The sequence below is a fragment of the Dasypus novemcinctus genome, chromosome 1 (assembly GCF_030445035.2).
Source record: "Dasypus novemcinctus isolate mDasNov1 chromosome 1, mDasNov1.1.hap2, whole genome shotgun sequence".
Taxonomy (NCBI): Eukaryota; Metazoa; Chordata; class Mammalia; order Cingulata; family Dasypodidae; genus Dasypus; species Dasypus novemcinctus.
Genome location: NC_080673.1, coordinates 115,028,732 through 115,043,530, shown reverse-complemented (window position 1 = coordinate 115,043,530; position 14,799 = coordinate 115,028,732). Strand labels below are relative to the sequence as shown.

General features: G+C 38.0%; 1 protein-coding gene across 8 annotated transcripts in view; it reads left to right on the top strand.

Moving 5' to 3' along the window:
* Positions 1–14,799, top strand: part of HERC3 (HECT and RLD domain containing E3 ubiquitin protein ligase 3) — a 130,216-nt gene that overhangs the window by 71,050 nt on the left and 44,367 nt on the right. For 5 of the 8 annotated variants that reach the window (XM_004480548.4, XM_004480551.4, XM_071215589.1 and 2 more), the window contains 5 exons: positions 6,611–6,634; positions 6,733–6,822; positions 7,996–8,166; positions 10,244–10,387; positions 11,234–11,400. In XM_004480548.4, coding sequence (XP_004480605.1) covers positions 6,611–6,634; positions 6,733–6,822; positions 7,996–8,166; positions 10,244–10,387; positions 11,234–11,400 — 596 coding nt within the window. The remainder of the gene's footprint in view (positions 1–6,610; positions 6,635–6,732; positions 6,823–7,995; positions 8,167–10,243; positions 10,388–11,233; positions 11,401–14,799) is intronic. The other 3 variants (XM_023585243.2, XM_058295609.2, XM_058295601.2) reach the window with 1 other exon arrangement.

The following is a 14,799-nucleotide window of genomic DNA, read 5'->3' as shown; positions in this document are numbered from 1 at the left end:
CACATTTTCTCTGTGGACATTGGATTGGTTGCATCCATTGCACACCTATGTCAAGTGAGGGCTTAGATTCCACATGGGTACTGGATGCACTCCTCCCACTTCCAGTTGTAGACACTCTAGGCTCCATGTTGTGGTGGTTGACCTTCTTCAACTCCATGTTAGCTGAGTGGAGTAAGTCCAATAAATCAAAGTGTAGGAGCTGAAGTCTGTTGAGGCTCTGGGCCTGGGTGTCATATTATCAGTCCAGAGATTCAAATCCCCTACATATATCTTAAATCCAGCACCAACTACAATTCCAATAAAGTAGCATGCAAGTCTTGTGAAAAGAGATCCCCTCTGAGTCCAATTCCATCACGCAGAAACACCAGCTCCAAAGAAGGGCCATCTGTCATGGCAGTGAACCCCTTCTGCCATGACCATAGAACCCGTGGGTCTCTTTATCCCTCAAAAGAACCAATACCTGGGGTTGTATCTACCTTATCTGTCTCTTAGACACTGTTCAGTTGTACATAGGGGTATTCCTTCTGACAACCTCCAGACTCTTTTTTAGAGACTCACAGCCTTATAATCTCATTTCTCCTTTCCATTTCCCCCTTACATTAGGTCAAACCGCTTCCCGAAGTCATGTTATTATATGTAGACAAGTATATTCTGCTGTTCCGCATTGAATCTTTGATTCAAGGTCATTTTCTAGTTGCTTCTTCAGCTGGTATGTGGTAGTGATCCCTCGGTGCCAGGGAGGCTCATCCCCAGGTGTCGTGTCCCTCGCTGGGGGGGAATGCATCGCATCTACACGCTGAGTTTGGCTGTGAGAGTGGCCACATTTGAGTAACATGAAGGCTGTCAGGAGGAAACCCCCAGGCACAATGCTACTCTAGGCCTTGTTCTTATTGCAGGTGTATAGGCTCAAAAGTGTAGCCATTAGTATCAAGAGCCCACTGTTGGGCCCTCCTTCCTTCCTGGTTCTTGCCGTTGCACCTGGAGGATTGCCGCTGCTCTCCCAGGGCCCACAACAGTGACCCCCCGGCCAGGAGCCCAGTACCCCCCCAGCTGTTGTTTTTAATTGTTTCCACTATGAGTATATATAGACATTACCATATACCCTGGGCATATGCCCTGTATAACTCCCTGTCAACCATATATATCCTGTCAGTAACATCCCATATCAGTATTCCTCCGCTGCCATTGTTGAACCACTCTGTGATCCAAAACTTCCCATAAAGTGAATCCCAACATAATGTCAGCTTCAGAAGAGTCTTAGATCACCGAAATTCATATATACAATATACAGTATTTCCCCAGATCCACCATAAAACCTTTTCCCTTCCACAGCAATAATCTTTTAACTTATTCATATCATATTTCCTGAAACTGATGTACAGATTCCGAAACTATAGTTTTCAAACAAGGTGACATTTGTGCTTACTATGTGGTCCATACTTTAGGTTGTACAGTTTTCTATATTTTTTAATTATCCTATGTTTTGTCTTATGGTTTTCATTATTAGTCTGTCATCCCCTATATGTTTTTGGTGTAATATTAGCTGTTTTATATTCATCCTCGTGTACTCTCACATAACTCCTCTTTTGCCCCCTTATTTACCTTTGTTCCATCCATTCCACATCGATTTTCCCCCCTCCCCTTAGGGCCCACAACGCCTGCCAATCTAATGCCCTGGGAGCCGTCCTTTCTCACGAGAGATACAGTTCTCTCTATTCGATGGCATTAGTCTTCCCCAGGATATGGGTCCACCCCACCCAATGGTAGAACCCACCTTGGCAAAATGAGCCTTCAGCTATTCCCTCCGGAGTCTGTCCCACATCAGACCATACCCCCTGAGCGTCCTAACCAGGTAACCCTCCTACTTATACTTTGATACGTTTTACTCAACATTTAGTTCTCAACGAACTTCTGACACTCTCCCATGTTCGTATGTTGCCCCTCCCTCCCACCTAAAGTTTATTTAACAAAATAAGCAAGATTGTTTTCTTTGTCATATAATAGATGATCAATGGGGTTGACTTGGGAAATTTAACTCGGAGGCTAACAATGAACTCTGCTTTCACCTGCAAATTTAGAAATTGTAAAAAGATAAGCTTTTCTGCTTTATCAATTTGTGAATGATTACTCATTGAATGAAAAAATGTTAGAGCTCAAATAAGCCTTATGAATTATTTAGACCAATAATTTGTTTCTAGGTGAGGAAATGGAGACCCAGAGAAGGGAAACAATTATTCCAGCTATTCAGCTAGCATTAATTACCAAAACCATTTCTTCTGACTTCTGATCTACCTTTTTCATGACCTGATTTGAAATGAGGAAAATAATTCTAATGAGCTCTAATTCTTTTTGCCCCTGAAAAAGAAGTTGTGGTGTTAAATTCTAAATTATCTTGATTGTAGTTTTTGAATCAAGGTGCTTGAGTAAGCAACTTTTACAATTTTCCTATGGTTCCTTTCCTTCAAAACTTCATAAGCAAATATAGGTCTTGAATACGAGATACTGGTCTTCTCTTTAAAAACTAAGGTAATAATTATTAAAAGAGAAAATTAGGTGAAATTATTCTGTGGCCTTTTATGATCTTAATAGATTTTTTCTATTGTGTAAGCATGATGCTATTAAAAATTGAAGTTTAAACTTCTTGATATCTTAGATTTTAACTTAAAATGCTAAAACCATTTTATATATAAATGCATATGTTTATTTTACCTACTTGTAAATGATAGTAATAATCAGTGAATGAAATTTTATGGTTAAATTCTTTAGCTTGGTACTAACTAAGGAAGGCAGTATAGTTTGTAGTTCAGAGCATATGCTCCAGTCAAAAAGAACTGGGTTCAAATCTCAACTCTGGTTTACTAGCTGTGTGACCTTAGGCAAGTTACTGTACCTTTTGTAGGCCTGATGTTCTCACTTGTAAATGGAAGTTATAAAAGGATTGAGAGAATTAAGTGAGATAAAGCATGTAAAGGCCTTCCTTAGCAGAGTGCCTATTTCCTAGAATACAGTAAGTGCTCAATTACTATTTTTCAGTAAACAGTTCTTGAGCACATTATCTATGTCATGTACATGCTAGTTACAGGGCATGGAGCCATGTACAAGATATGGTGTCTTCCTTTGTGGAATGTTTAGTTCAGTGCAGGAGTCAGCAGTGAAAAAGGAATAAAACACGCATGGCACTTAGCTGTGTGCGGAGGGCTGTTGAGAACAAAAGGAACATTCAAAAGTGGATGCTTTTTGCTCATTTGAAGAACAGTTGGTAGCGGTTTGCTTGTTTAAATTACTGAACTGCACTCATTTACGCTTGAAAACCTAACAGCACTAGAGTGACATCAGGGGCTTGTGGGTTCCCATAGAGGGCAGCAAAAGTGAGGAAATAAATGACCCAAAGTAAATGCTTCAAAAAACAAAACAAAACAAAACAAAACAAAACAAAAAAACCTAGAGAATAATTGACATCTTGCTGTATGTATGAAAGAAGGACTCAGCACATGGAGCAGTTTTGGTCCAAGTGCCAGTACTGTGCACAGGAGACGCCAGGCAACTGTCCTTAGAATTCAGTGGTGGTGGGGAGCCAGATTTGTCCATGACAGGTGCAGAAACACATGGTGCCAGGCAGGCTGAGGGCTGACGATGCCTAATTTCCTCCCAGCACCACAGGTGTTTATGCAGTGCCTCCTTTCCCCAGTAACAGCCACAGTTAGGAAATGTTGACTGGGATTAAAAAAGGTGTGTGTGTGTATTTCTAAATTCTCCAATTCTGTCCTATTGCTTACTCATTGCTTCTGTTTCAAATATTTAAAAAATGAATTAAGATCACTGTTCAAGCAAGGACACTTGAAATATGGACTTTGTCCATTTTATGTATATGAGACTCATTTTGGGGGAGTGGATGGCCTTGGGCGAGCAGCCTGTCAGGGATGGCCACATTTTATCAGTTCATACACATCTTTCTAGGTTAGGGGTGGCTGTAGTAGAGCAAAATCATAATATTGCTGTTTAAGCATTTGTTTCATATAATCTGGAAATGCCAGTATTAATACCAGTTCTAAAATGTTCAGCATTCACAGAACTAAAGTGAGTGAAATTAAATCATTGTATTTCAAATACAAGAATTCATAGACCTGCAAAAATGGGTAGGCGTGGTTTTAGCTTGCTAGGCTGCTGAAAGCAGATACTATAAATTGAGTTGACTTTAACAATGGGACTTTATTAGCTTACAAACTTAGTTTTGAGGCCTTGAGAATGTCCAAATCATGGCATCATCAAGGCAGTACTTTCTTTCCAAAGACAAGCTGCTGATAGTCCTTGGGTCCTCTGCCATACGGCAAGGCACATAGCATCTGCTGTGCTCTCCTGTCTCTTCCGGATTTTATTGATTTCAGCTTCTTGCTTCTGTGGCTTTTTCTCTCTCTCACTCTGTATTCATCCAGTTTATAAAGGTCCAGTAGGAGGATTAGGACCCATCCTGGGCCATACTTTAACTAAAGTAACTTCATCAAAAGGCCTTACAATAGGTTTACACACACAGGAATGGATTAAATTTAAGAACATGATTTTCTGGGGTATAAACAGTGCCAAATCACCACCACGGGAATATAAAGCAGACCTTTACATAGGTGTGCTGCTTCCTTTGGCTGACTATTCCCTTCTTCATCCCCCTTCCTTAGAGCTGGGACCTTGGCCTGGTGAGGCCTCAGGCCCTCCCTGCTTGCCTTGGTGGCCCCTGGGTGTCTTCTGCACTGGGCATCTCTCTGCCCTTGGCTCTGGCTCCTGTAAGCGTTTGGAATTTCTTTCCAGCCAACACTCCAAAGGAAGAGAATGGTGACCCTGCCCTCAGCTTAACTCCTCTCCTTCTCCAGTAAAGAAAATGGCCTGCTTCCAAAACTGAGCCCTTCTCCCTGGTCTACACGCAGCCTGCCTGGGGGTGGGGAGGAGTGTTGGGGAACGGCTGGCAGAAGTGCTGGGAGAGACTGGGATGCTGCAGAAGGTGGGTGTTAAAGGGGTGCTGGGTGGGCTTGGGTGGCAGGGAGAGGGCAGTAGGAGAGAGAATACAGGAGTGAGACCGGACAGAGCCAAGAGAAATGCACAGGGGTGCTGACCGATACCAGAAATAACTGTTATACCAACAAAAACGGCAGGCCTTAAAATACTAGCCATGCTGGGACACTGTAATGCCAGCAACTGTTACTGCAGTCACTGTTGTATTTGAAGTGTTCAAAACATTATCTTGCTTTATATACCAACATACATTAAAGATCTTTCTTTTCCCTTGAGTATAAACAAATGACATGTAGAGTAAACTAATTTCTGAAAGGAAGATTAGAAAATGGAATATTTAGACCACTTTCTCAGGATGCTACAGTTTCTCAGGCTGCTTACAGTATCTAGATCGGCAGATAACCTTACGAAATGCTTTTTTATGGCGTTTTAAAATTTATTTATTTACTTAGCAATTTTGATTCGTAAGTTCCAAGTGATTAGTTATGTAGGTATGTGAGAGAGTCAATTTGGCATGGATTCGGTATTCGTGATTCCATATCTTGTATCTCTGGACTGAAATTACCTCTGCAGACGAGTGCTTCTTAGTCTAGAAAAGTGCTCTAGGATGCCTTAGAGAACATCCTTCTAAAGGAGTAATGGGGTAGATTTTAAGGAAAGTTGCTTTTAAATGATTTTATGTAAATATGAGCAAACACAGAAGGAGGTATATACTTCTTATGCATAGAGCAGTCATACAATCATTATAAAACCAAGCCAAATTTAAAAACTAACACAAACAAAAGTCTAAAATCAGTACAACACAGATTAGCCTCACTGATTCAATAACTTATTGAAACCAAACCTTGCTCCTTGTGAATCACGTCCAGGGGCTGGAGTCCTACAGGCCTAGCCATCCTGGGATGACTTAGCTCGTTTCTTCTGTGAGTGCTGTTAAACCTTCATTCCTGCCTGGAGCCAGGACTGCACTGGCCTTTTCCTTGTACCAGTGCATTTTTTACATAGTAAGACTGCTCTTCTTTTTTCCTCATTATCCAGGAAAAATTAAGTATTAATGTGGCACCAGTACACTCATTAAAATAAGTACAAATTATATCATAACGTACAATTGTAATGAGGTCATCCAGATTGTGTTTATATTAATTTTGGTTAAGGTATCATTAAAAACCAAAAATTTAAAAATAAATTCACAGAGCACAAACAATCTGTGTCTGTATGGAGGAAGATGTGACATGCCAATAAAAAAAAATGTAATTTGCCTGATACACATTACCCAACAAAATTAACCTCTGAAGGGAAAGCTGTAAAACTTTCTTTTAGAATCAAAGCCCTTATAAAAGCAAATTTGATTAGGGTTATGAATTAATGGAGAGTTGGTGGATGGCCTATAATGGTTATTTAGAAATTGTTTAAAATTATTTTTGTTCTTTTTCTCAGTGTATGTCCATCAAAACATTTGGTTTGTTCAGTTAACAAGCCAGTCACCCATTCTAATGCTTCTCATTTGATAGACTGTATAGTTTTCTTTTTTGGTATTTTATACTTGTAGGGAGTAAAAAGTTCAGGTTTTGACATCCAAGTAAGAGATTTTTTATTTTTCTTTACACAGAAAGCTAGACCATCTATAATACAGGTAAATGATTCTTTTCATATTTACTTATATCCTTTTCCAGCAGTATTCTCTGTGTAATTCTCTGTGTGCAGTATTATCAGTAATATGTTTTGTTCTAGGATGCTGTAACACTTTGTTCCTACCCTTTCATCTTTGATGCCCAAGCCAAGACCAAAATGTTACAGACTGATGCTGAATTACAGATGCAGGTACCATAATTTTAAAAAGTTATTTCTTCTTGTCATTGTGTATCTCTCATCCTAGATAGTGAATTGTAATTTTTCCTAAGAAGAGAAAATATATTTGGGCCAAATTCCATTATAACTCTTAAAATTATTCTCAAAGTTTTTTAGCAATTTCATGTTGAATATAATACATATATGTGAATGAGCATGTATGTGGATTAGGAGTTGGTAAACCTTTTCTGTAAAGAGGAAGATAGTAGATATTTCAGGCTTTGTGGGCCATATAGTCTCTGTTGGAAGTATTCAACTCTCTTGCAGCACAAAAGCCACCAAAGACAATACATAAATGAATGTGTGGCTGTGTTCCAAAAAACTCGATGTACACTGAAATATGCATTTCATAGAATTTTCACTTATCATATAATATGATTCATTTGATTTTTCCAACTCTTTGAAAATAGAAACACCATTGTTAGCTCAAAAGCTCCATAAAATCCTAGATCTGCAGGCCACAAGTTTGCTGACTCCAGTATAGTAGAAACTTAAGTTATAGAGATATAATTAAGACTGTTATTTTGAATATCCATTTTTATTATAAAATAGAATTGGTTTTGACAACCCGACAAAATCATTTGAGAATTAACAATCCAAATTCACTAGTTCCTGCCCTTGGTGGATAAATAACTTAATCGATCTCTCTTTCTCTTTTCATCTGTCTGGCCTCCCTGCAGTTCTCTCTCTATTCATCTGTCTATGCATATATGTCTGTTTTCATGGTGATATATCCATCATATTGATAATTTAAACATTTTCCAGAGAAAACTGACATTTTTTTCAAAGATTATTCATTGTTAACCAAGCCGTTATTAGGTTTGTTTTCCTGAGTCAAGGTTTTCACTCACAATTCCATCATGTTTCTTCAAGGATGGGAATATTTTTATCTTAATCAGTTCGTCTTAATCACTTTCCTGGAACTGGTTATGGATCACATGGTTTATAAATTGTTTTGATTAATCTCTTTGTGTTCAGGTTAGAAGGACTTGTGTGCTTTGTAAACATGAATAACTCAGGGAATCTGCTGTGGAAGGACAAAGTAGAGGTGTGGTCTACTCTCCCAGGTTCACAGGCACAGCTGGCTGCCTTCCCTACTCACAGGGGTGCTCTGAATTAATTGTGTCCTTGGATGTACCGTTCCAGGTGGCAGTCAATGGAGCCAACCTGCAGAATGTCGTTATGCTTCTCACCTTGGAGCCTCTGCTGGCCAGAAGCCCCTTCCTGGTCCTTCATGTCCGCAGGAACAACCTCGTTGGAGATGCTCTAAGAGAGCTGAGCATTCATTCTGATATTGATTTGAAAAAGCCTCTTAAAGTGAGCTTCTTCAGTATATTCCTCTTAATATCTTCATAGGTTTTCTTTAAACAGCATTGATGAAGCAGGAAAGTTCTTATTGCAGTTGTGGACTGCAGTCATTTATTATTCATTTCATTCATTTTACAAGTATTTAATCACTTCCTCTGTCAGTCACCAAACAGAACAGCTCTACATAATATCAGGTAAAAATGCCAGTGGATTAGTTGAAGGATTGTGGAGTTTTCTTTGCTTCTGCTGTTATCACTGATGTGGTCACTCCAGCCCTAAAAAAAACAAAAGCTTTAACTATGTAAAACAATCGAGCCATCATCTAGGAGGATTTTGGATGTCAAAGATTTCAGAGAAAGAAGGTAAAATAGGAAAATAGACATGGTTAGCCACGTCGTCTGGGAAACTTGTTGTCCTGTTGTACATATGCTTGGCATCCTGAAATTAAATTAAGAAATTGTCTCTTCCCAAAGAGCATGTATGTTTACATTACTAATTACTTCATTCCCAGTTTTAGCACACGCTTGGTACACAGTGGGCATTCAGTAAATATTTAGTGACTTATTTGAAGTTGTTGAAAGTTGTTCATCTTTTCCTTCAGATGACTTCCTTATTTCTATTTCCAAGCCTGTTGTAAACTCCACTTTCGAAGGTGTTAATAGGAAAGAAACTGAACTGATTGCCATAATATTGTTACCCTTTCCAAAATGTCCATTTAATGACAGTACCATCAGTCTGCCTTGGAGTTCTCCCTAGAACTTCTGGGTTGTATTTTTATATTGCTTTTCTCTTTGCCCCCTATTCTTAATCAATATTTAAGATGAGGCAGTTCTTGTTTCACAGTGTATCTGAGTTAAGTCTTCTGCTGGCATCCATATAATCACAGTCCTGGTGGCGGTCCCCACCTTTATTCTTGTCCTGCTCTTCTCAGCCTTGAGCATTGCTTTGCCATAAGGATAAGCTTTCTATATGCTGTTTTTAGCTCTGTGCCTAGGTCCTTTCCTATAAAATGGGGATAACCATCGTTTATCTTAATGCATAAAGCTGCTCCTAGGATTAGGTTAGTGGAGTTTAAGGGATGATACATAATAAGCTTTAAAAAACATTATTGTTTGTTGCTGTTACTGTAACAACCATTATGGGTCCAGCAAACCTGTGAAGGCCGCTCACAGGGCCCATCCCTGTGCCTGCTTAGAATGCCCTCTTCTCTTTGTATGCATGAATTGCTTCAAGAATCCTATCAAGAGTAATTTCCCTTTACTCAGGTTAGTCATTGCTTTTTACTGTGTGCCAGAACATTTACCTGTTGTTATATATTTGACTCTTTGAAAATAAAATGTATTCTCTAAATGCTTCTTGCTGCTTGTCTTCCTGCCCCCAATAGATGGTACATTTTCTGAGGACAAACAATAAACTTTTGACTTCTTTTGTATCCCTTGAAGCACCTAGTAAAAGTTTTGTGTATCTGTAAGTGCTTTGTCAAAAATGTATACTACCTGCATTAGCCAACAGACATACCTTGCAGTTTTCATTGCATCAGTGTATTCTCTGCCCTGTCTTCCTTGCCTGGTCCTGACTGTGGAAAGAATCTGCTGAAAGAAGATAAAACTTGGTGGCGGACTTGGCCCTGTGGTTAGGGCGTCCATCTACCATATGGGAGGTCCGCGGTTCAAACCCTGGGCCTCCTTGACCCGTGTGCAGCTGGCCCATGTGCAGTGCTGATGCGCGCAAGGAGTGCCCTGCCATGCAGGGGTGTTCCCGTGTAGGGGAGCCCCACGCGCAAGGAGTGCACCCCGTAAGGAGAGCCGCCCAGCATGAAAGAAAGTTCAGCCTGCCCAGGAATGGTGCCACACACACCGAGAGCTGACACAACAAGATGACGCAATAAAAAGAAACACAGATTCCCGTGCCACTGACAGCAACAGAAGCAGACAAAGAAGACGCAGCAAATAGACACAGAGATCAGACAACTGGGGTGGGGGGGGGAAGGGGAGAGAAATAAATAAATAAATAAATATTTTAAAAAAAGATAAAACTTGCCATATATTTCCCTGAAGTTTTAATTCTATTTTTATGTTTTTTTAAGGTAATCTTTGATGGTGAAGAAGCAGTGGATGCTGGTGGTGTTACAAAGGAGTTTTTTCTTTTGCTGTTAAAAGAACTTTTGAATCCCATCTATGGAATGTTTACCTATTATCAGGATTCAAATCTCTTGTGGTTTTCAGATACGGTAAGTTAGTGCTGTCACAGTTAAACAGATGGATTGAATTAACCTTTCTTTTTGTTGTCGGACCAAATCCCTGACTTCTGACTTTGCAGAGGGGAGCATAACAAAGATAATAAATTAAAATACTGTATTCAGTCTGCATTTTTTACCTGCTGCCAAGACCTCAGTGAATTTTTAGTAGGTAAGATCCACATTTTGTTATCTTTGAAGGATAAACAGAATACAGTGTGATAAAGAAATTGGTTTATGATATGTGGAAAGTGAGTAGTCAAATATGTTTTATTTTAATAGCAATGAAGATGTGTGTATGAATATACAAGCACACACACACACAGTTTAATTTAGGAAATTTGGTAGCAGAGCTAAGTTTTAAAAGTCATTCTCATTCAACCAGACTATAATTTGTTTCTTTTTCTATTAGAATTTTTTACCTATATTTGCACTGTCCCAAAAGGTTCCACCAGCCTTATGCAGCTATTTAAATTCATTAAAATTAAATAATATTAAAAATTTACTTCCTCACTTGTACTAGCTACATTTCAAATGTCACTAGACACAAGCTAGTCGCTACCATATGGGACAGCACAGAATAGATTTTTATCATTAGAGTACTGCTCTAATGACTGTAAGCTGTCTGTGCTTCACTAGATGAGTTGAAATTCTTAAACTCTGCATCTTTCAGGGATGATTAAACTTTTGGCAGGGGTGTTTCTCTGCTTTAGGAGGTAACTAAATAGTAATTAGATCTTTATTCTTTTATACTGAAAATATTTTAAGGTAAATAGTAGAGTGTGTTGAAGGCAACAAACATTATGTTTCTTTTTAACACAGTTCTTTTGTCCTTACAAGTGTTTTGTAGAGCACAACTGGTTTCACTTGATTGGCATAATCTGTGGACTAGCTATCTATAACTCCACTGTGGTTGATCTCCACTTTCCATTGGCCCTCTACAAGAAGCTATTGAATGTAAAGCCTGGTTTGGAAGACTTAAAGGAGCTGTCACCCACTGAAGGAAGGTACGAAGCTAAAAGATAGGTATATTGATGTGGTGAACTGTTCTGGCAGGGGCTAAAGGTAGAAAGTGCCCTGTGTACAAGTTTGAATTTAGTGAACCATGTGCTTAGACTCTGTTGTATGTACTTTGTCTAAGATGTAGCTACATGGCCACTTGCTTAAAGCATTGCCTATGTCACTGTAAGGGCAGAGGGGAAAAAAATGTAAAAAAGGTCATAGCTGCCCAAAAATACAAAATAACAACTGCTTCCCTTATCCTGGGGGAAGGGAGGAATAGGGACTTTGGGGCTTGTTATGGTCCAGAGATACAAGAGAAGAGTATACTAAAAAGAAAGCCATGCTGTTGTTGTTTTTTTTAAATAGCTTTACTGAGATATAATTCATATACCATGCAATTCACCCATTTAAATTGTACAATTCATTGACTTTCAGAATATTCATAGAGTTGTGCAACCATCCAAAATTGATTTTAGTGTATTTTTATCTCCCCAAATAAAACCCCAAAACTCATAGTAATACTACCAATATCTCCCTATCCCCACCAGCCCTAGGCAACTGCTGATCCACATTCTATCTCCATAGATTTGCCTATTCTGGATATTTTATATAAAAGGAATCACATAATATGTTGTCCTTTGTGACTGGCTACATTTACTCTGCATAATGTTTTCAAGGTTCATCCATGTTGTAGCATGTATCAGCATTTCATTTCTTTTTATTGCTGAATAATATTCCATGGTATGGATATACCTACTTTGTTTATCCATTTATTAGTTGATGGACATTTGGATTGCTTCACTTTTGGGCTCTTATGAATAATGCCTGCTGTGAATATTAGCATACAAGTTTTTGTGGGGATGGAGTTTTCATTTCTCTTGGGCATGCATAGGAGTGGAATTGCTGGGCCATATGGTAACTTCTGTGTTTTAGCCTTTTGAGAAATTGCCAGATTTGTTTCCAAGGCAGACTGTTTTCCATGTTTTTATGAAATTCTCTTTTTGGCTTTTAAAACCCATTTATTCTTTAGTTTCTCTTCATTCATATTCCCCCTTTTTTAGAAAAGTTATAGGTTTGCAGAACAATCATGCATAAAGTACAGGATTCCCAGATACCACCCCCACTAACAATAACTTGCATTGATGTGGAAATTTGTTACAATAGATGAAAACACATTTTAAAAATTGTACTATTAATTAAAGTCCATGGTTTAACTTAGAGTTCACTGTAGAGTGTAGTTCTATGGATTTTTGTGGAAAAAAAAAGTTTATTCGGTTACCATATATGTAGTCTAACATTTTCGTTTTTAGTCATATTACAATCTCTTCTTGGGTCAATGTAGGTAGTTTGTATGTTTCTAAGCATTTGTCCATTTCATCTAGGTTATCTAATTTGTTGGCATACAGTTGTCGATAGTATTCACTTATAGTCCTTTTTATTTTGTGGAGTCCATAATAATGTCTGCCTTTTCATTTCTGATTTTTGTTATTTGTGTCCTCTCTCTTTTTTTCTTTGTCAATCTACCTACAAGTTTGTCGATTTTATTAATATTTTCAGAGGACCAACTTTTGGTTTGTTGTTTCTCTCTCTCTTTTTCTATTTCATGTATCTCCACTTAAATCTTTCATTTCCTTCCTTCTGCTTGCTTTGGATTTGGTTTGTGCTTATTTTTTTTTCTTTGTTCTTCCAATTTTTAGGTCAAAGCAGACTTCTGCTTTGAAGTCTTTCTTCCTTTTCGATGTAAGCATTTATAGGTATATGTAAATTTCTCTCCCAACACTGCCTTTACTGTATCCCATATGTTTCAGTATACTGTGTTTTCATTTTCATTTGCCTCAGACTGCCTAATTTCACTTCTTATTTCCTTTTTAACTCATTGTTTATTTCAGAGTGTATTGTTTAATTTCCACATATTTGCGAATTTTCCCTTTTTCCCTCTATTATTGATTTCTAGCCTCATTGCATTGTAGTCAGAGAATATACATTATAGGATTTCAATATTTTTAAATTTATTGAAACTTGTTTTGTTACCCTGTATATGGTCTATCCTGGGCAGTGATCCATGTGCACTTGAGAAGAATGTGTATTCTGTTTTTGTTAGGTGCAGTGTTCTATTTAATATTTGTTAGTTCTAGTTGGTTTAGTGTATCGTTCATGTCCTGTACTTCCTTATTGATCTTCTGACTAGATGTTCTATTCATTATTGAGTGGTTTGTTAAAATCTCCTACTATTAATGTAGTGTAGCTTTTTTGTCCCTTACTTTTGTTAAAGCCTGCTTTTATATTTGTTTGCTTTCTTGTATTGTACCATATTGAGTGCCTTCTCACTTCTATCTGGATATATTATTCATTGGTTTTCCTTGCATCCACCATAGGGTTAAAATTTAACATCCTAAATATATAACAATTGTATTTGGTTTGATACCAACTTAGCTTCAATAGCATGCATGTAAACTTTTCCTATACCCCTCTGTCCCCCAGCAGTTTTTTGTACTTGTTATCAATTATACCTTTGTGTTTTGTACGTTCAAAAACCTAGATTTATCTTTACTTTTTTGCATTTGCATTTTAGCACTTATAGGAATAAGAAGTGGATTTACATACCAAACAACACAATACAAGAATACTGGCATTTATAATGACCTAAATGGTTACTTTTTCTGAAGGTCTTTATTTCTTTATATTGCTTTGAACCATTTGTTTAGTGTCCTTCATTTGCTAGTAGTGCAGGGCTAGTGATGATGTACTCACTCACTGTCTTACTGTCTCCCTCATTTTTGAAAGAGAGTCTTCGCAGATATAAAATTCTTGGTTGGCAGTTGTTTTCCTTCAGCACCTTCTTGCATCCATGGTTTCTGATGAGAAATTGGTACTCAGTCATTTTGGAATTCCCTTGTATATAACATGTTGCTTTTCTCTTGCAGCTTCCAGAACTCTTTGTCTTTTGCATTTGATAATGTAATCAATATATTATGGGGTATAGTGCACTCAATGTATTAAGGGGTATACTTTTCTCCATGTTTATCCTGTTTGGAGTTCTCTGAGCTTCTTGGATATCTATAGTCACATCTTTTGCTAAGTTGGGGAAGTTTCTAGTATTATTTCTTTGACTATTCCTTCTGCTTCCTCCTCTCTTTCTTCTTCTTCTTGGAGTCCCATGTTACATATATTGGTGTGCATGATGTGTCCCATAGTTGTCTTAGGTTATTTTTGCTTTTAATATTTCCTTTTTATTCCCACTTCTTAGCCTGACTCATTTTAAGTGTCTTGTCTTCATGTTCACTGATTCTTTCTTCTACCAGCTACATTCTGCTCTTGAAATCCTCCTGAGGACCAGTAATTGTGGTCTTCAACTCCTTTATTTCTGTTTGGTTCCTTTTTAAAATTTCTATCCCTTTACTTAG